A 21,205-nucleotide genomic window follows, 5' to 3' on the forward strand; every position below is an offset into this window, starting at 1 on the left:
ATTTTACCATAACAGTACAGGATAGTCTCAAATAAATAGACGTGAGTTTGGATACTGTCATTGCCTTGTAAGTAAAAAAGGAAATACTGTACAATATATTGTTCTACATACAAATGAACAAAGTATTAATGTATACTCCTAAGAGGCTCATTGTGTAGTATATCAGATGACCTTAATTTATAAGAAAAGCATTAAATAGTTTATACTCACAACACAATACAGACCGCAGACAAGGTATAATACAGACATCAGAGAAGGTAAATAAAGAAATAGAAGTTGTAAAAGTGGCAGAAACTGGGGGGAGGGGGAATTGCAATGACTCCAAGTGGAGAAAACCCCAAATCTGGCTTATGCATTCATGAATGTGATAACGACTTTTATTTACGTGAATAACAGTGACAGATGCCGAGAGTTTTGCCTGAAAAGTGATAATTACTCCATGCTATATTGTAACTGCACTTTGATAATGACGTGCAAAGTTCTGCATACTCAGACACAGGTGATAATTCCTGCCCATAACCTTTTGAGTAGGCATTCATTATATTACCTTCTGCAGCTGCTATGTAACACAAGACTCATTATCACCAGTAATGGGACCCGAGTAATTCAGTAAAATAGTATGACACTTGGATATTACCGAGCCCTTCCTCCCACATAAATTCTACAAATGACTGACAAAGCCAACAAAAAAGCATAAAACATATGGTAGCTCCATGCTTGTAATAGTCGGCTAGTAAGTTCAGAGACATCTGTAAATATTCATTCTAGGGAATTTAGCTAGAATTAGTGACATAACTACGTAATGGAACATATGCTATGTCAAATACCAGAAAGAAATAACACAATATTGTGCAGGTCAAAACCATATGGAAATGGCTAGCAGAACCAAGTAATGGCAGGAAATAAAGGAAGTAATACCTCAAAATTGTCATACATGGCGTGCCTCAAAGCCCTGTCATTATACTCCGTATCCTACACACTAACAGGTGACCTATGTGTGGCATACAAGGCATCCTCCAACCCAATATTGATGAACCTACTTACATCAGCAAGTGAAATGGCACTAGAGATACTTGGTCCAGGGTTCTAAACCTCATCTGCAACAGCAGAACAGAGTGAAAGGGCAGGTATATCTCACAGGGGATACCACTTTTCTGTAAAGGACTCACTAGCCATGTAAAACAAAGCTCATCCCTCACCCTATTCAAGAACTTGGATCTATGGATGGGTAACAGAAAATCTGCCGCAGACTGCTTCTTGGACTACTAATGGATAGAGGCAGCTCTTAAATACTTTACCTCATGCAGAGATCCACTCAAATTATCTATGGTGTGATTCCAGTTAATTCTATATTACCCCTAGTGCTAATATCAACCAGAGGATGGATAATGCCAATCTAATCCCTAATGCTATAGGTTAATTCAAGCACTAAAAAGGAAAATGGTGTGCATGTAGACTCCACAAAAAAAAAAAAAATGTACAGAATTCTCCCGGCCAATGGTCAAAATCCAGGGTGCTGCAAATGGAGCCCTTTGCATCTGCCTGCAGACGCCCATGTATCGTACACATCTGTTAGAGTAAGAAATCTGGACAAGGTAGTAAATAAAAGTGGGACAAAGGTCCTAAAATACGGACAATGTAGGACTATTGCGTATACAGACATAGAAAGTTGATAGAGTAACAGGTTTGTAGCAAGAATTTTCAGAATGATATGAAGTTAGAAATCTAGCTACTCATTATTTTCTAACTTCAATCAGTAATGATTTGCCAACACTGAGACACCATTGAGCCAACATTTTTGTTTACTGCAGCATTTATTTTGCTGTAGTTTAGATATTTAAATATGTGCCTGCTAGACATGGGCCCATGTGTTAGGTTTTCCACTATTCTAATCTTTACGAAAGTTACTTTATCACATGGCACAGATGAAAAATAAGTCATAATTATGACACGGGTTGATGTCATGCTCCATGAGATGGAAAGCAGTATGAGAGAGAAGATTTAAATGTTCAACTCCTACTCACCCATTCCAGTGGAGAGCAGTAGTTCTACAGAAGTGGAGGTCAGGATATAGGGACCTTGTGAGACTGCCCTGCCAAGCAACATATATGCACTGTAGCCTGATTTCCTGCATATATGAAAGCATATATGGATTGATGAGCAGAGCACACCAGCTAATAAGGGACCACTGGCAAAGAACTAATAATATCCCAATAGCTGCCAGAATATCATCTCTGGACAGATTATATATAGTATGTGTATGTATGTCATATGTAAACTGTCATATAGATAATTTCAAAGTATGGCTTCCTTTTTTATTTCTTCCACCATGTTCATATGCAGTTCTTCAATACTCATTGCTTAGTACTGCGAGGCAGTAAGGCACCTTGTACACTATGAAGCAGAACAGGTTTGCCTAACACTCAAGACACTTGGAACTATTTTGTATACTATTCAGTTTGTCTACAAATCCCAGGCAGAGAGTAACATTTTCAATCATAAATAAAATGCTGGTAAGCAGGTAATCCTACCTTTTATCCATTTGAAATATTCAGGTAAACACAAAGCGCTTCAGAGCTTTAGCGGTACCTCAAATGTAGGTATCGGCATTCATTTATGAAGCCGTGATGGTCTACTGGCTTCATAAATTAATTCTTGTTTAGCACTCTCTCAGCATAGGTGGCTGTCTATAATACTAGAAAAGCATGAATTTTTTTTGAAAGGATTAATCACCGTATGAAGTCTTTCATGTTCTTGTGTGAATAGTGTGTGTTTGCAACAACGATATCCTAGCTGATTCTGTCCTGCTCCCCATGATTTCTCTAGCTTATGCAGACATCAGTAATAAATGGTTTCTATATGAAAGAGTCTCAACTGGTGAGTGGATGAATCCCATATGCATGCGACAGGGATTTTGAAAAGTGCATAAGATGCATGTCTGGCTGCGTTTGTCTTTGAGAAGAGAGGTGAAAAACACAACAGTTGTAAGAAATTCCTCCCAAAAAGGTGCCATATGTGAAGAGAATGCTGCAAAAGATGAAGTTTTCCAGCTGGCTATATCAGATTTGAGCCTCATGAAGTGAAAAGGTAACATATTCCTTTCCAGGCTGTGCAAGAAGGGTAAGATGCGTTCTGTTAGAGCTCTGCCATATCTTCTTTATGTGATACATTGGAGATGCCAGCCGGATTCCACTAGAACAGGTGTTTTATTCCAGGAAAAATGTAACAGCAGAGGCTGTAGTTTATTTTCTTAGCAAACAAACAAGTTGATTTTGCAGACGGTTGGTGCTGTTTTATGAAAAAGACGAAAATGAGCTCTACGATAATTGATTTCATAACATGTTTTGCTATTGTGGCATGGACAGTTTTACAGAAATGCTGGTTTACTGATATTGCTGTGTTTATATCAACTACTGCTTGATCATCTCTGAAACTTTGTGACGCGAAGGCTGTCAGTTTAGTATGACACCTAAACTATGAATGCTGCAATGTAGGAGTGAATTGAAACTAATTGCAGTTGTCTTTGATTTTCCGTTACCCCTTGTTTTGCACAATTCTTTAGTCCCTCAGTGTTTGCGTGACAGCAGGGTTTACAGTCCTTAGATCAAACTGAATTAAGTTACACAGCGCAGCCCCTGGCTGCAGAAACTACACATAAATACTAACATTGTAAACTGTAAAGGTTTTAAGAAAATAAGATGCAAGCAAGAAGTTAGAAAACTGCATATCCATAATGTCCAGTCCACTGATTTGTGAGCTATAAGGGGCTATATAAACAGCACCAACCGTCTGCAAGGTAATTGTTTTGTTTTCAGTTCTTTAGGCAAGAAATCGTACGTTATTCTTTTTAATGCAGTTTAGTGTGTCCTCTATGGTTCGTAGGTGAAGCGGGGGTTCCTAAGCATAGAAGTAACAGTAGAGCACATCGAAGCAGAAGCAGCATATCTCTGCTGAGACCACCATCTTCTGGGGGAAATTAGGCTGGGGTTGAAGGTGTTAAGCAAGTGGTGGCTTGGATTGCAAGAATCCGATTGGCTGCCACCACTTGCTTGATCAACAGTTTCTAAAGCAGATTTTCTCCTAAAACTTTAATGTGACCTTAATGTAAAATCACGCTAAATCATAACTACATAAGGTAAATTACAAGTTTAGTTATGATCTGAGTGCGTTTTACATTAAGGTCAACTACACCTGTACACTACAGTTTCTCGTGCTTGTGGAAGGCACTCTGGGGTAACAGCTTGCAATTCATATCTTCTCATTGCACGCTCAGTGTTAAGCACAGAGATGCCATGAGTAGGTACTCTGGGTTAATGAGTTAGTGTGAAAGCTCAATAGTGAGATGATTGTCTCTGCTCCAGTTTGTGCTTCAATGCTTTTATATTATGCTCATCTACGTCCTTGAATTCTGTCTCTTCCCCATCCCCAACTAACACATTAAGCTAAAGATTCTGAAAGAGCTTTAATGTTGCCTTTATTTGATTGCTAGCCTGCTTGTTCCTTGACTTTTCCTAACCAGTCTGCTGCTGTTATATAAGGCTGTCTCTCTTTGCCCTTCACCCCTTATGATTGATTTCCAAATCCCTTTCTCCCGTTTCTTTGCTATTGACCGTTGTATAAGCTTCTAATGTACTCATCCCACCCATTGTTTTCCATAGACCGATGACACTGAGTTCCCACCCAGCAAACCAGTATTGTTCTTGAGTAAACCTCCTTTACTACATATGGTCTCCTGCTCATTTTCCTGAAGCAAAGCTTGTAGACTTAGCCTGCATTCCAGAATTGTTATTCTTGCATCCTGTGCCATGCAGGGAAATTAAGTACTTTGATTGCTAATCACACTTGCTGTTTTCAGTGATCGCTTTTGTTTCCTGCTTTTATGTGTGCATTTCACTGAATTTATTTGTATTGAAATTACCTTCAGCAGGGAATTTCCAGCTAATTGTGCAAGTGGTTTGTGTTAGCATTGCACTTGTAGGTCTCTTCTACTGTGTTTTTACATGAAGTCGAGTGGGTTTATTCATCTTGTGGCAGGAGGTGTTTGTCTGGTCTATCTGTGTTGGAAATACGCAAAAGGACTCATAGTGTAGTTATTTTATTGGCCAGAGAGCTCATTATTTAGTTTTCTGTCTTTTTTTTTTTTTTGCACTGCTATAAATTTAACATGTTTATGTGGGTTAGCAGTGCCCTGTACAGTAGCAAACACACAGAAAGCAAATTTTCTCTGTGAGCAATCTATAAAAGGGTGTAACCTGTAAAGTAGCAATATAGTGCATAACTTGTCAGCCAACAAACTTAGAGCAGCTAGTTGGGTCTTGAGTGGCAATAACTACAGATTTAGTAGAATTCAGTATTGCATAAACATTTTAATTAGTAGAATGTAGTACTATTTAGCATAATATACCCCAATAAAGCACCCTTATTAGTCTGCACATACAAAGCACCCTTAATAAATGGTCTTCTAACCACAATACACCACCCCCTTATAGCTCACAAATCAGTGGACTGGACATTATGGATATGCAGTTTTCTAACTTCTCTGTAGCCAGCTTGGTGGATATGGGCATCTTGAGACAATGTAGCGATTGTCTCATGTTTACTGATGACCCCTTAATCCTTAAAGAATGAGTCACAGTATTCGACATGTAATTACAAAATGACACTGGAGGCTATACTCTGGCATACACTGGAGGCACTTACCATTCAATCCAACACCCTACTCATGGGAGACTTCAATTACCCCTGTATAGCTTGTGAGTACTACACGGTCTCAAATCTATAGGCATAGAGATTCCTGGACTTCATAAATACAAACATACTTGACCAAGTAGTGAATATACAAACATGATCACAAATGTGGGAGAATGCTGCACCCCCTCCCCAAAAATGTTTTGTCCTCCCTGGTGAGATTCAGCCATAAAGCTGTCTCCTTCGAAATCAAAATCAACTCTCTAATCCCAATAAAACCAGTAACAGTTAAGAACTATTCCAAGACAAATTACCTGTTAAGTGATGGTTTGTCAAAATTCAGGGATCCTCCAAACCCGAAGAACACACCAGTCTATGCTGAATTGCTTTCCGAAACTGTCAAATATGTTATTGGCTGCATAGAGGCTGCTGTACCTACCAGAAGTAAGCTCAGAACTAGGCCCAGAAAAAAAAAACCCTGGTTAAGGTTGCCACCCATCCCATTGTCAGCGGGACACTCACGGGTTGAGCTGCCTCATCCCGTTGCCTGCTGTGGAAAGTAGTGGGACTTGAAAAGTCCCGCTTTTCAATCGCACTGAATTGCCGTGGAAAAGCCACAATTACGTCTGGCTTTTCCATGGCAATTCAGTTACGTCACCAACCCGGACCATGGTGGATTTTGAAGCTTTTACAGTGTGTCTGGTAGAAAGTCAGTGAGCAAGTCCATACTGGTTCAGGTAGACTGAGGGCATGGTTTGTTCTACCAGCATCAGCATTGGTTTACAGTTTTAGATCAATATACCGTGTGTTCCACAGCTTCTTAAAATTTTATGCAGCAGGTTATGTAAATTTATACATTTCCTACAACAGTGAGTAGTGTCTTCCATTTCAGAATCGTGCCTTTGCTCAGAGAAGAATCATATATTTTGTCCTCAGAGCCAGAAGTGGTTGATCTTTTCTCCTCCTCCTCTTGTATGCACTCCCCCCAGTGAATTCTTCCTCAAGGAAAGCCTTTGAGCATACGAATTCTACCAGAGATTGATGGAAACAGCCTCTTAGAAAAGGCTTTGTCAGTGTCAAGGTTAAATGGTGACAGTTCTGGGTTATTTCCTCTTGGAAAAAGTAATGCAAGCTCTTGCCCTTAAAATCTGAAAGCAGACTGACTGGAGCTTTTCCATTTCAAAGATGGCAGCCCAGTGCTGTATTATAAGACCCAAAATGAATTGTCTGTTTTGAAGACAGGCCCTAAGTCTTGATTTATATACAAAAAATTTCTGTGAACCATATATGTAAGCATTCTTCGCATCTAGTATCTGTCTCATGGTGTAAGTAAAATCATTGACATCCAGCATATCTTTCTTAATATGAGAAGCCTATGACCTTTGACCTAATTGGACACTAAAGATTATTCAGTTTGTGCTCCTGTTCAGTGAATTGTCTATCATATGGTTAAGTAACCAAGTTCTTTAGCTTATCAAGTGACAAAATATGTAAAATGAATAAGGAACTGATCCATTCTCCCTAGCTTGCTTGGTTTTTGTCTCGTGACATAATTTTGAAGTGGTTATATCTTCACTAAAGCCACTGGAATCATTGGTCATCCTGTTCATAAAAATGGTCTTTTAAGATGCCATTTTTCCAGCCCAGAAACATCCAGATTTTGCTCTGCCTGATAAGACAACTGATGCCCTTTTTAAGGCCTCTGGAAAAAGTGGAGTGGCATTCTGATCAAAGACATTTGTGTGATGTGTTTAGTACAGCATAGGTTTCTGACCACAGCCCCTTCCTGGTGATTAAGATGGTGCAGAAGTTGCCAGACCTTCCTGAATTTCATGTGTGGAGAATTTTTAAGAAATCCTTACACAAGAACATGTGACTCTGGTATGTACCTCTGTCAAGTGGCACTACTACAGAGTAACTCATGCAGACTGTATTGGATTTGTCTTTTGGAGCGGTCTTTGTTCAGGCCTTCTGGGAAATGGTCATGGATTTTCAAAGGAAAAAGCAGGCAGAGTGACCATGGTGAAGGGTCTGTGATACTGCCATGGCCACTGCATTGTCTTTTAGAATGCCGCAGTGTGGACAGTACAAAGGGTAAAGAATGTTCTTTGTATATGGCCTTGTCATCGGCCTGGCAGTTACAATTTTATTGCATACTACAACGTTTAGTGAGAGTGGGTTAATTTTTAGCATTCCAGTGACTTGTAGAGTCACTAGCAAGTATCACTGGATTCATGAAATGGCCACATTTTACAGCTGTTAGATCTTCCCCAGAAAGAACTCCACTTTTGGTTCAATTAATCCCCACATGCCTTTTAAAGTAGACACAGATTACTTAAAGGGCTGTAGAGCCTGTTTCACCTTTGCAGAAGGGCATAAGGTGTTTTTTTCACTTGTTTTTCTAAAGGAAAAAGGAGTCTTCTCTTTGTCCATCTTGGATTTCATCAGCTTAAACGATCACATGTAATGCATCAGATTTTGGTGTCTCTTCATGGGGAGACATGCTTCTGCTTCCGCATGTCATCTGGATGGTGTAACTGGACATAGTGGATGCCTTATGTCATTATATTCTTTGGGACTTGTATGGGAGGTTCCTTAGGCTGGCTTTGGAAGAACTTCATTTTCAGTATGAAATATTGCCCTCTTGATGTATCTTATGCACTCCAAGGTGACTGCATTTGCAAAGCAGGCCTTGCAAGAACTTTGTTTTCCACTACCTGGATGAGCTGTTTTTGATGGCCGTATTGAGCTGCTAGTTTCCATCTGTTGGGTACTTTCATGTTTGCAGTAGCAAGGACAAGTTAATGGTATATATGGACTCTTGTCATGGCGGGGAATAATGTTCTTTCATTCTGTCTGATTCTGCATCTGAAAGTTCATAAAAGAAAGACCATGACTCATCATCGTTGCCCATGGTGGATAAGGAGGATGCCATTTTAAGTTCCCATGTTCCGTGCACCAAGAAAATTAAGGAAATTTGGCACCAGTGGATGATGGGAGTGAATAAAAGCAGCAGTCCCTGCAGTTGAGCAGTTACTAGGTAATCTAGAGTTGTAAACAATGTAAGTCAGTCTTGTTAGTGTTTGACTTAAGCCTTTGCTAAATTCCATGGCCAGGATAAACGTCTCTGGTATTGCTGCATAGCAGAGTCATGTGGAAGGTAGAAATGTCATCCTGCACTGCCAGGTTAAGCAGACCCTTAAAAGACCACTGTGGTCAAATTTAAAATCTTGGTTTTGTGTTTGTCAATACCCTTGCAATGCTGTAAGTAATTAATATTTTAATTTGCTATGCACAAAAATGGCTTGATGGTGGATAGCATACTCCTGCGAGTTTGCTTTTTGTCTATATTTTCTCTTTCCTGCATAACCCTCTTATTTGCTTTCCATTCACTTGTAATGGCAGTACAGAGTTACTGCTCACTTTCACAATATATGAACAAAGTGTCAATAACAATTATCCTGTGATGCTCAAGGGTTAGTGCTTCTTTGGTGGTCTTGTGCATGCTGTTTTGAGCCTTTCCTTTCAGCTGCATAAAATATTTGAATTACATATTTATAACTTTAAATTACAAAGCAGTTGGTTAATTACAGTCCATTTTCAGTCTCCACTATTCCTGACCCTATAACAAAAACAATTGTGAATCTGCAGTCACTCAATAGGGTCATGATACCAGAAAAAAGGACTTGGAGATACCTTGCTTTTGTGGTCTTTTCCTTTACCTGATAACTTGATAATTTAATAGTTGGTGTGATGTAAGATTCAAACAGACAAATCTTGAAGTATTACAAGATTTCTTGCAGAGCCGTACTGGTGTGTCCCGAGGAAGGCAAACAGCATAGAAGTACTTTAGAAGGAAGGTAATACTGAAGCCATACAAGGTAATGCAAGAATTAGTTTGTACGAAGGAGAGCAACACAGTACAACAACAAAATGTTTTTAGGGTTTAGTTAATGTCTGCATTTTTGACAGTCTAAAGAACCCGTCTCCTGCTTGGATCTTGATTAGCACACTTGCTAGTCTGTTGTTGAAACAGGATGATTCAGCAGTTCATAAGACATCAATGGTCACTTCAGCAAACCTTTCTTCATTGAACCCTAACCATCGAACATTCATTTCAGGGAACATTCACAAAAAAATACATAGGGAAATGAAGCAGTTGGCCAGCAGCACAAATTTGCCCTTTTCCCCACTGTAGTGTGATCTCAGAATTTCTGTATATAGTTGGATTTTACATATTGTGGTGTCTGTTCCGGTGTTGTGTGGCCAACTGCTTAGTTTCCCTGTTTAAATTTTTTTTAATGAGAATGTTCGCTGAAATTAGTATTTTCTTTGTGTACAGCGGCACTAAAATGCTTAGTGTCCAGTTAACTTGGATATGCCTTTCTTTTTGTAGTGCTATGAGTGCCTTCTGGAGCTGTTTCTGCCCTAACAATTTGGTCATTTCTGCTGTGATGTCATCTTAGTCTGCTGCTTTCTCTAAATTCATTTTCCTTAGTGCTTTTCTTACTTTTAGGGTGGGCTGTTATGCTTTCATTGTAGGTTGTGTCTGGGAGCAGTACAGCTTCTGTGGAGTTTTCTTCATTCAGAAGCTGCAGGAAGTACTAGTGCCATCTGCTTTTCATGTCCTGTGGGGTGGTGAGCAGGTTGTTGCTGGCATTCCTCATCTTATGAAGGTTATCTGTCTTTCTGCCACCTGCTGAGTCACTTTCCAGATCCTGGTAGTGTCCCTGATGACTTGTTCTTTGTTATTGCAACTGCCTTAGCTTCTTTGTTAACCAGCCAGCCAATATTTCCTTCTTAGAGTGGTCCATGCTTTCTATCTCCCTCTTTTTCCTGCACTCCTTTCTTTTGATGACTTCCTAGACTTCTGCATTCCAGAATCAGCTTTCATTATGTAACTTATTTCTATACTGGGCTCAGCCACATATGTGTTGTATAGTCCTTATACACGCTGCTGTTCTTATTCAGCTCCACCTATAGCCTCCTCTTCCTGCCGTGTGAGGGCCCTGAGTATTTCCTTCAACTTTTGTTTCTTCTCTCCAGCCTAGTCTGCGACTTCAGAGCTTTCTCTAACAACTGCTTGCAGCTGATTGTGGCAACCACTGGATTATGCCCTGGGGTGACTTGTTTCACTAGGGATGACTTTGCAATTGCTGATTATTCTTTCCCAGTGCCCTTTCCTTACTATGAGGAAGTTTACCTGAGTTGCATGTTGTCCACTGTTGTATGTGATGTCTTGCTGAGCCATGGGTTAGACACCATCAAGTTTTTTGCCAGTCAGAAGTCTAGAATGGCCTTCTCTTTATTCCTGATGGCCCACCTATGTGGACCTAAGCAGTTCTCGTATCCTGTTCTGTCTGTCCTGATATGTGCACTCGGATCCCACATTATCAGAAACAACCCGTGGTATACTGCTGCTTAGTAGTGTAGTACAACCTTGAACTTGGGCAAACGTCTGTTATGAGTTCCTCTACAACTGTACTTTCCTTCACACCAGTGCATGTTCCTTCCTAAGGTTGTACCAAAGTTTGCACTGATTCACAGTTCACTTTCTGGTCTGGTTCCTAAAGCAATTCATAAGAAGAGAAGTACTTCCTAAAATTCTGATTGATAACTAAACTGATGGCTTTATAATTTTTCTGTTTACTGTATTAAAAAAATATATATAGTATGTTTCACGGAAGGGTGACCAACCCATTCAGTAAAACAAAACTTGTCATTACTTCAGATTCTCCTGCAAATAGAGGATGAAGCCCAGCCTGGTCTTATTAAACTGCACATTCTGTGAGAAGTGACAAGATGTTCGTGTTTTACTGTTGCAGTCATTACTCTTGGGGTTATCCTGCTGGCAGGCTACCCTCAGTTGGCCAGAATTCCAAAGCCTAGGTCCGGCGTCGGTTGCTATAACCTCTTCCCTGACATCAGTGCACCAGGGGTATAAAAGATGCAGCCGATGCCATTTTCTTCAGTCTTTCTTGCCACGCGGTGCCCGAACAAAAGCAGTTCGCAAGTGCCAGTCGGAAGACTCCTGAGATTTTCAAATCTGAATTTCAGAACCAAAGCCTTCATTAAAGCTAAGTACCCCGTTGAGGAAACTTTTTTTCTTGACCGATGTCAGAAAAAGTTAACAATTGTATTTCTTGTGGGAAGCAAATACCTCATAAGGATTTTCACTCTTACTGTATTCCTTGCCTAGGCCCTGATCATAATGTTGCTAGCTGCCGGTTTTGTGCTAGATTTAACCAACACACTATCAAGCGTCTGTTCGATTTTGCATTTCATTACTTTGGCCGAAGATTTAATTATATAATGCAGTCGGAACAGCTGGCAATCGGAGTTTACAAAAAATGCAAGGACAAGAACAGGCATCCGAGGTCCAAAACCGACGAAGAAGCCTCTACTAGACCAGTCGCCGGTTCTCCGTGAGGCGCTTTCACAGCCCCTGGCGCCTGCTACCTCAGAGCCACAGGCCGCTACCGACTCCCACGTGGAGCTGACTGGGCCTCTGGAAACTCAAGGTATTGGACATTCGGAAATCACTCCCTCAGATGGGTCCAGAGCCGCTGAGCAGATCGGCTTCTGAGGGTGTCTTCAGACCTACACAACTATATATTAAGCCATCTTCAGCTTCAAAGACTAAAGCAGCTCTAAAGACAAAGAAACAAGTACAGCATTCTCCTACTCAGACTTCCATGCCTAAAAAACTGATGCTCAAAATGGCCAAAGACCTAATTACTTTGATCAGGGGCTCCCATCCCCCTCCTGATAAGAGGTCTAGGCAAGAGACAGAGTATAATTCTTCTGATCAGGTATCTATTTCCTCTGATTCCTCTTCTGAACAGGATCACTCCATGCTTCCCTATGAGGATTCTGATGCTGAAGAATCCATTCCTTCAGCCTCTCCTCCTGAGGACTATTCTTTTGGGGAAACACTGCATACTATGAGGGAGCATTTCCACTGGGAGAGCCAAGATTATTCTGAATCTAAGAAAAGGCTCAGAGACTTTCTGCTTCTTCTTCAGCACAGACCCCTTTCTATTCCACCTGTTCTAGACATTGTAGATGTATTTTCAGAGTCTGGTCTGTCCCCTGACTCTTTACCCCCTGCACCTGCTAAGCCAGACAGAGATACTACAGGGTCCCGGATTCTCATAAATTCTTATATAAAAACCCCGCCGCTGACCCAGAAACTATATCCCAGGGTCCCAAGGGGGTTAAAGCTTCCACTGCAAAAAAACCCTGTCCCCTCTGATAGGGATATTAGGGCTCTAGACAGATGGGGGAAAAAAGTTTTCACTTCTGCCACCCTGGCTGTAAAGGCTTTAAATTGTCAATTTCATATGCTTAAATATCAACAATATTTAGTGTCACTACTTAAACAGAAAATGTTGACAAATACTGAATGTTCAGAGAACAAGGAATTGCAGGATTTATTGCATGCAGCTGAACAAGTGGGAAAGCATACTTTGCAATGTGGTTATGATTCACTGGAGGCCTCTTGCAGGGCTGCTGTTACAGGTTCTGTTATTAGAAGGCATGCTTGGTTAAAGGAACAGAATCTGCCTGATCATGTTAAAGCAAAATTATTAGATGCACCATTGCAGCATGATACTTTGTTTGGTACTAAAGCAGAAGAGGTGTTGAAAATAATGGAGGATAGAGCAAAATCCATGCAGACAGTCAAGGATTTCTTACAGGTACAGCCACCCAGGTTTAGCAGGAACTGGCCTTCTAAAAATTGGTCCTTTCCAGTCTCAGACAGACCACAAAGAGGCAGATACAGACGTCCCAGAGGCAGATCTCAGCCCCAAGGCTCATACAGGCCTAAACAATGGGGTGCTCCTACCACCAAAAGCAGAGAAGACAAATCACAACCTTACAGGAAACTGTCACAATGACTTTCCTCTACCATTTCCAAGCAGTTTTCTTTTGACAGCCCCCTTAGGGGGAAAACTAGCACTTTTTTCATCAAATTGGCAAATGGGTCCTGAACATAGTGTCCCAAGGCTACAGGTTCCATTTTCACACTCTACCAAGGTCAAAGGGCATGCCAGACCTGCCACACAATCAATGGGCAGAGGCACAAAAACAAATTACAGCCCTCATGGACATCAGGGCTATTCAGCAAGTACCACAAGAAGAGCAGGGGCAAGGATTTTACTCCAGACTTTTCCTAGTACCCAGGAAGGCCAAAACCTAGAGACCAATTCTAGACCTGTCTATACTAAATACGTTTCTGGAAGTTCCAAAATTCAAGATGTTGACTCTACAGCAGCTACTGCCCATGCTGGGCAAGAGGGCTTGGCTCGTAACTTTGAACCTAAAAGAGGCATACTGCATGTCCCAATCAGACAATCTTGCAGAAGATACCGTAGATTCATAGCTGGCTCAATGCATTACCAATTCTCTGCACTGCCCTTTGGCTTATCTACTGCACCCAGGGTCTTTACAAAATGCCTGGCACCAGTAATTGCGTTTTGCTGACAAAAAGGAATTCAAATATATCCCTACTTGGATGACTGCCTAATTCAAGCAGAGAACAAAGACACTCTTCTAAAGCATCTGGCATTTGTAAAACGATTACTAATTGGCCTAGGATACACAGTAAACGAAAATTAATCAAAAGTAGTGCCCTCAAGACATAATATTCCTGGGTGCAAGCTTAAATACAACTGCCCAGATGGTTTATCTCACGCCAGAGAAGCAAAAACAACTGACTACTTCAAGAAATTGGCAACAAAAACCCACTTATCTGCAAGGAAAATCCTGCAAGCCTTGGGTTTCATGGCATCCTGCATTCTACTAATTCCATACGCCAAACTGCATATGAGGAAACTACAGTGGTGTCTGAAAAGTGTTTGGACTCAGCATTGCCACAGCCTAGAGACAGTAATTGCACTCATTCCCTGCCTACAACAGGAGTTTCGATGGTGGGCAGAAGCCTGTCACCACAACAAGGGTCTGCCATTCAGTTTACCCACAGCCAGACAGACACTGACAACGGATGCAAAAGATTATGCCTGGGGGGCCCATATGCCAGGAAAATGTATTCAGGGCACATGGCCTGCAAACCAGATGCATCTTCACATCAGTCAAAAAGAGATGCTAGCTGTTCACAATGCCCTGACAGCTTTCAAGGACCTGCTTCATCCAGGACAGTTACTAATAAAGACAGACAACAATACGGTCATGTGGTACATAAACAAGCAGGGAGGTACACGTTCCTACCCCCTCTGCAGACAAGCAATCACCTTATGGGACACAGCATTGGCTTTTCAAGTTCGCCTGCAAGCACAATTCCTGCCAGGAAAAACAAATACTCTGGCAGACGAACTAAGCAGAAACCTCATCGATCCCCACGAATGGAAACTAGATCCACAAGTCTTCAGCATGATAATAAGGAAATAGGGATGCCCAGACATAGATCTATTTGCCTCCCCTCACAACTGTCAATTGCAGGAATTTTGCACAAGGATTTATCACAAGCAAGCATGGAAAGTGGACGCCCTATCATTCAGCTGGAAAAATCTAACAGTATATGCTTTTCCCCCACTGCCTCTCCTTCCCAGAGTACCCCTAAAGGTCAGACAAGAGAAGCCAAAATTGATTCTGATTGCACCAGACTGGCCACGCCAGCTCTGGAACCTAATTCTAAAGAGCTTGTCTCAAGGTCCAGCATGGATATTGCCTCAAACTTCTCACTTGCTGACCCAACAAAACAATCAGATCCTGCACAGCCAACTCAGGACCTTAAATCTGGCAGCATGGCGGATAATGTAGCCATTTAGAACACTCCCCTTTCAAAAGCTGTTATGGATGTTATCTTGGAGGCCAGGAGGCCCAGTACCCAGAAAATCTTATGCAAAAAAATGGAAGAGATTCTGTGTTTGGAACCAGGAACAAGGCACTGACACGTCTGTACCAAATATTCCTCAGATTTTACAATACCTAACTGAGATGCTGAACAAAGGCCTTCCTTTCTCATCAATTAAGATTCATGCCTCTGCCATTTCAGCACATTACAATACGGAACCACCTTTCTTTTCTCATCCTTTAATAAGGCAGTACCTCAGAGGGGCCAAAAACATTAGGCCTCCAAGGAGAGCACCAGTTCTGGCCTGGGACCTTAATTATGTTTTGGAAAAACTCACACTGCCTCCTTTCGAGCCAGCATCAACAGCAGATATAAAATTCTTATCCTGGAAAACAGCTCTGCTCCTAGCCATAACCTCTGCAAGGTGAGTCTCTGAGTTACAAGCACTCATGGCTGTGGAACCTTTCATCATTTTTCATCCAGGCAGGGTTTCTCTGAGGACAAACTCTACATTTATGCCTAAGGTGGTGTCCAGTGTGGCCCTCAACCAAACCATTCACTTGCTTACCTTTTACCCAAATCTACAGAACAAGGGTGAGAAAATTCTGCATTCTTTGGACATACACAGGCAGTTGCGCTTCTACTTGGACAGAACTAAAGCTTTCAAAAAGACTGAGCAAATTTTAGTGTCATATACTGCAAGATCACAAGGAAAGGCTATCTCGAAACAGACTATTTCTAAATGGATAGGCCATTGCTTCCGTTTCTATTTTCAACATGGCAAATCAGTGCCTAAGGGCATTAGGCCTCATTCCACCAGAGCAGCAGCCACTTCAGCAGCCTTCCTCAGATGAGTACCAACCAAAGAAATCTTAGAGGCTGCAACTTGGAGTTCAGTGCACACATTTACAAAGTACTACCACTTGCCTCTCTACTCTAAGTCCAGAGCAGGCTTCGCCACTGCAGTTCTGCAGGGCCTCATAGCCTCTCCTAATCCTATTTAACCCAGCCACCCATTCTCAGCTTTGGGATTCTACCCAAGAGTAATGACTGCAACAGTGAAACACGATGAACATAGTACAGTTGTGTACCTACCATAAATGTAGATGTTCGAGTGCATTCACTGTTGCAGTCCAGGTTTCCCACCCACCATCCCCCTTCTCTTTGCTGGGACTTATCTGCACTTCTCTATCCTATACAACCTTTTTGGTGTATTTGTTTGTAGATGAAGGAAATGTTATTTTTGTGCATGCATTTCTTATTGGTATATTTTTCAGCCTACCTACTTGGGGCACCTGACATCTGGGGCAAGAAAAAGTGAAGAAAATTGCGTCTGCTGCATCTTTTATACCCCTGGAGCACTAACGTCAGGGAAGAGGTGACAGCAACCGACGCCGGACATAGACTTTGGAATTCTGGCTTACTGAGGGTAGCCTGCCAGCAGGATAACCCAAGAGTAATGACTGCAACAGTGAATACACTCAAACATCTACATTTATGGTAGGCACACAACTGTACTTTCTTTGTTCCAACCCCCCAGAAGTGTGGATTATTTTGCTGTTGTGCAATCCAGGGCACAAGCTTTTACCAATCACTGCAGTTATGGTGTGCTGTCAGGACACAGAGAACAATATCCTCTAACAGTGATGCATTTCTTGGCATTCTGGCCTTGAGTAACATAATTCATAGTTAAGTACAAGGCTAGCAATCCTTGTGGGCCATTTTAAGCCTAGTCAATTTCCCTTTCAAAGGTAAGAACCAAATACTGTACCTTGTGACTGCAAAGTAAGCACCTCAATCATTATGCTAACCCCCAACCCCATTTCCCCAATTAACCTTTCACATTTTGCTTTAGCATAGGTTGACACTACTGCTTGGAACTCGTTCATCATTTGAGTGCCTGCTAAGACTGCATTAAAGAACATAGGCTGATTTATATTCACCTTCTCTCGATAGTTAAAAAGAATGTCATTTGGTTAATCTGCCGTCATGTACACTATTCAGTGTTTACATTTGGATGATCACATGTGATAGTTTAACTGTAGGGTCACTAGTGTTGAGAGTACGATCACATACTTCTCAACTGTACCTATCTTGGAGGTACATACCTCTCTTCATGATGCATTTACCCCTTCACACAGTCTTCTGAATCTCTCCATTTGCACATGGTTTTGAAACTGCTTAGTACACAGGAAACCAGACTATAAGACTACAACATTGGTAGCATCAGCAATTTAAAGAAAGATGACTCACGTGCTACATCTTATTTTTTTCAGAAATAAAAATAACTAACTGTGTGAAGTAGAAATTTGCAGTATTATTCATTAAACCCAGTTTGCATATACTTGCTCTCCCATATAGCTCTAACAGGTCATACTATCTTATTTGATCCTTCTTCCAGCTTTCTGTTCCCCTCCTCTAATTAGTAGCATGAATTGACACCAAAGGTCCTGCCCCCTCCCCTTCTCACTTTTACATATCTTGCTGTTTACCACTGTTCAGTCTAAGCACTGATCTTTTTACTCCTTATATTTGGTAATACTGTACAAGGAATATGTTTGCGCCCTATGTGAAATTATTGCGTGTATTAGATAAGTTACTGCTGCTCTGTGGTCTAAATAATGCCACTATATATATATATATATATATATATATATATATATATATATATATATATATGTAACATTTTCTCTGCCTAAGTTAAAGTATTGTAGTTACTTGGAATGTTTCCGTTTTAAATGTTGTTATGCTACTGTTGTATGTGGTTATTTGTAAATTTCTTTTTTGGAGCTTTTGGAGCTTTTCTCCCAGGCCTTCGTTGAAAATGGGTCATTGGCTCAGACGGACATTGCTAGGAAACAAATGTAATGTAAAATAAATAACTGCACATTTTTCACAGTTTTTCATAATGTGCCTGTTTTGTCGCAACATTTTTTCATCTTGCATTTTTTTGTAGTATTCTACAACCCCAATGGAAGTGGGAAGGGGTTGTGTGTGTTTTTTTTTTGCAACTTTTATGCTAATTACCTGTCCAGATTTCAGGCTAAATTTACCTACTTTTCAAGAGCATCTGTACCTATTTTCAATGTCTGCAGGTTTAGACATGTGGATGAGCTTCTTTACAATAGGTCCTATAAAGACATTTCACCAGGGAGGAGTTCATTTTGTTTGATAGCTCATGATAGAAAGGCCTGTGTACTGAGATGATAGCCTCTTTGTAGCTATTCCTTCTATGTGATGCATTATTGTATTGACTTTTTGTTTGTGTTTGAATTGCAGGAGCCTACCTGTTGCTCGGAAGGGTGCTGTGTCCAGTGCACTATACATGGCTTGGTTAGAAGCTCTTTCCAAGGATTTGCCTCCTCTACTGCTTGTTCGAGGCAACCACCAGAGTGTGCTCACCTTTTATTCTTAATACTACAGCACAGTGTGCAGCCTGAGGAGATGGTACTTCAGTAGCTAGACATGGGGGAAGATAGGAGTTTCTAGGAAATATACACATCACAGAAAGTTAAACCATGGTGTTTCTTATTTTTCACGAATTCTAGTTACCTAAAGTACACCTAATGGAAAATGTGACAATTAAAAAAAGAAAAAAAAAAGATTTTGGACCCTTTTAGCTAATCTTCAGGTTCTCTTACTTAGATGAATGATTCAGTGAAGGAAATTCCTGTTTTTGGACTGAAGAAGTTTTCCTGTTGCTGCTTGGATAGCAGCAATAAAGTTTTTTTTTTTTTCTCACATCACTTTACTGCATTTTGGATTTTAAAATGGACCTTCACTGCCTTATTGAGGTGCCTTCGGAAAGTAACCAAATTCCATTCCTAGACTTTATATATATTTGAGTGATGGATTCTGCCTTTAGCAAGAACTATAGGCTGGTCATCCCCAGTCTTTTCCATCTGGAAGTACAGGGAACTGCTGATCTCACTCACTTTTTTTGTCTTCCATTGAGCTGCTATTTTTATGTGTTATAGTAATTTCCATGACTTATATTTAGTAGTAGTTCTGAGTTGAAGGTTGTGTCGTAGGGACAACTTGCCTTAACTTATCTTTCTAAACCAACATTGTAGCTGTGCTCTTCTGTTTTCTTTGTCTCGAAAAGGGGGCAGAAGAAGAAAAATGGCAGTGCCTGAGCCATGATTTATAGTGCATCCTTCTGTGGGAAAATGCTGTTCATGTGATATGTTTGTGTTAAACATGATCTGAGGTAAAATTAAAAAAAAAATACAAGCCATGCTATTAGTGTAAAGGGAAAGAAAATTAGAAAAATGCTGTGAATGCTTTACTGAATGCATTTTATGATAGCTGAATGTCAAATACCGGTAGCCATTTTTTGGGCCAGTGTCACTATCTGTCTTATGGCTGCAGAACAGTCTGCGTTCATTGTTAAGTCTAAATAGCAGCTCATTAACTTTCTTTCAGAAACCCTTTTCATTTAGTTTTCCTTTAACCTCCTGATCAGATGATTATGGGTTTTGTTTTGTACCAAATATCATAAGGAAATCTGAGGTATGTATATTGCCTCATCCCAGCTCACTTGCATATGAGTGAGGGTCTGGTCACTCAGATACATGAACGTGGAACAGACTTTGTAGTCTGAGCTAGCAAGAAGCTTTCATAAAAATAAAACAAAAACTGGCTCTAGCAGTCCTGGACCTATTCTAAATATGCAGTGTTGGGAGTTTGCCTTGTATATTTCTTTTAATTTGAACTTTTCCATGCCCTTTATTAATGGAACTCTGCAGAGTCCCCTTCATTTTTACATTATGTAAGAGAGGGTGTCTCTTTCTATTCACATTATTTTGTAAGTAAGATTGTCTGTAATGAAATGTTTAAAAACTTTGAACCCAGTACTTGAATTCAGTGGAAGCTATTTATTGGGCTTATAGCTCTGAGTGAAATAATGTAAGTAGTTGAGATTTCTTTTAGTCTGTTTCCTTTGAAAGTATTTTACATGCTGCTGCCTGCTAAGTTTTGGCTATATGTGTACATGTATATCTGACTTTATAGTGGAATGATTGTATGTTAACTCATTCATGATCCACTGTATTGTCTCTTTCCCAGTCCAAGCATTCATTCAGCCTCTGATTAATTCCACATGAGGGCAAAATGCCTACCTCCACTAAAGATGCACAAATTTCACTGGGGTGCAGCCTCTCTGTTAATAGCACTGATGGGAGGCATAGAGTTTTCACATGTAGGGAACAAAATTCAGCCATTTTGATGTCAGCCAGTGGCCCATTAGCTAAGCTAGTGTTGGTGTGGTTCAAACCACTATAAGTAGTCACATATTTTAATTTGTAGTGAAAGTGCAACATTTGAAGTCATGGTTTGGAAACATGCTTTTATCAAAATTAAAAAATGTTAAAATGATAATTGGAAGCTGTGTTCAGTCCTGATTGTTGTTTGCTGACATATTTCAATAGCTCAAATATGATGAGATATTCAGGAGCTTTCAATTATTTTAAGAAGTCTTGTGCTTTTCCTTATTTGATGTAAAAATGAGGGCCTTCAAAAATTAATAACTATAGTATGTATTGTGAAGTAACTTGCAAGGATATAGGACCAAGGCCAACTTTGAGATTTATTTTGGACTCTTGTCAGGTGCACAACTGACAGCAGGTTGAAAGTGTTTTGAATGGGTGTAATTTGAAAGTAATTATCTGTCCTAGCACAAATGGACTGATCACCTGCTGC

General features: G+C 40.5%; 1 protein-coding gene across 2 annotated transcripts in view; it reads left to right on the top strand.

Moving 5' to 3' along the window:
- SLC12A2 (solute carrier family 12 member 2) overlaps positions 1-20,884 on the top strand; it is a 2,115,502-nt gene extending 2,094,618 nt beyond the window's left edge. For both annotated transcript variants that reach the window (XM_044060802.1, XM_044060801.1), the window contains one exon: positions 18,785-20,884. In XM_044060802.1, the coding sequence (XP_043916737.1) occupies positions 18,785-18,920 (136 nt within the window). In that variant the 3' untranslated portion in view covers positions 18,921-20,884. The remainder of the gene's footprint in view (positions 1-18,784) is intronic.
- Positions 20,885-21,205: the final 321 nt, after the last annotated feature.

Source organism: Protopterus annectens, chromosome 2.part0, assembly GCF_019279795.1.
Source record: "Protopterus annectens isolate FY-2018-M chromosome 2.part0, PAN1.0, whole genome shotgun sequence".
In the NCBI taxonomy this organism is placed as follows: Eukaryota; Metazoa; Chordata; order Ceratodontiformes; family Protopteridae; genus Protopterus; species Protopterus annectens.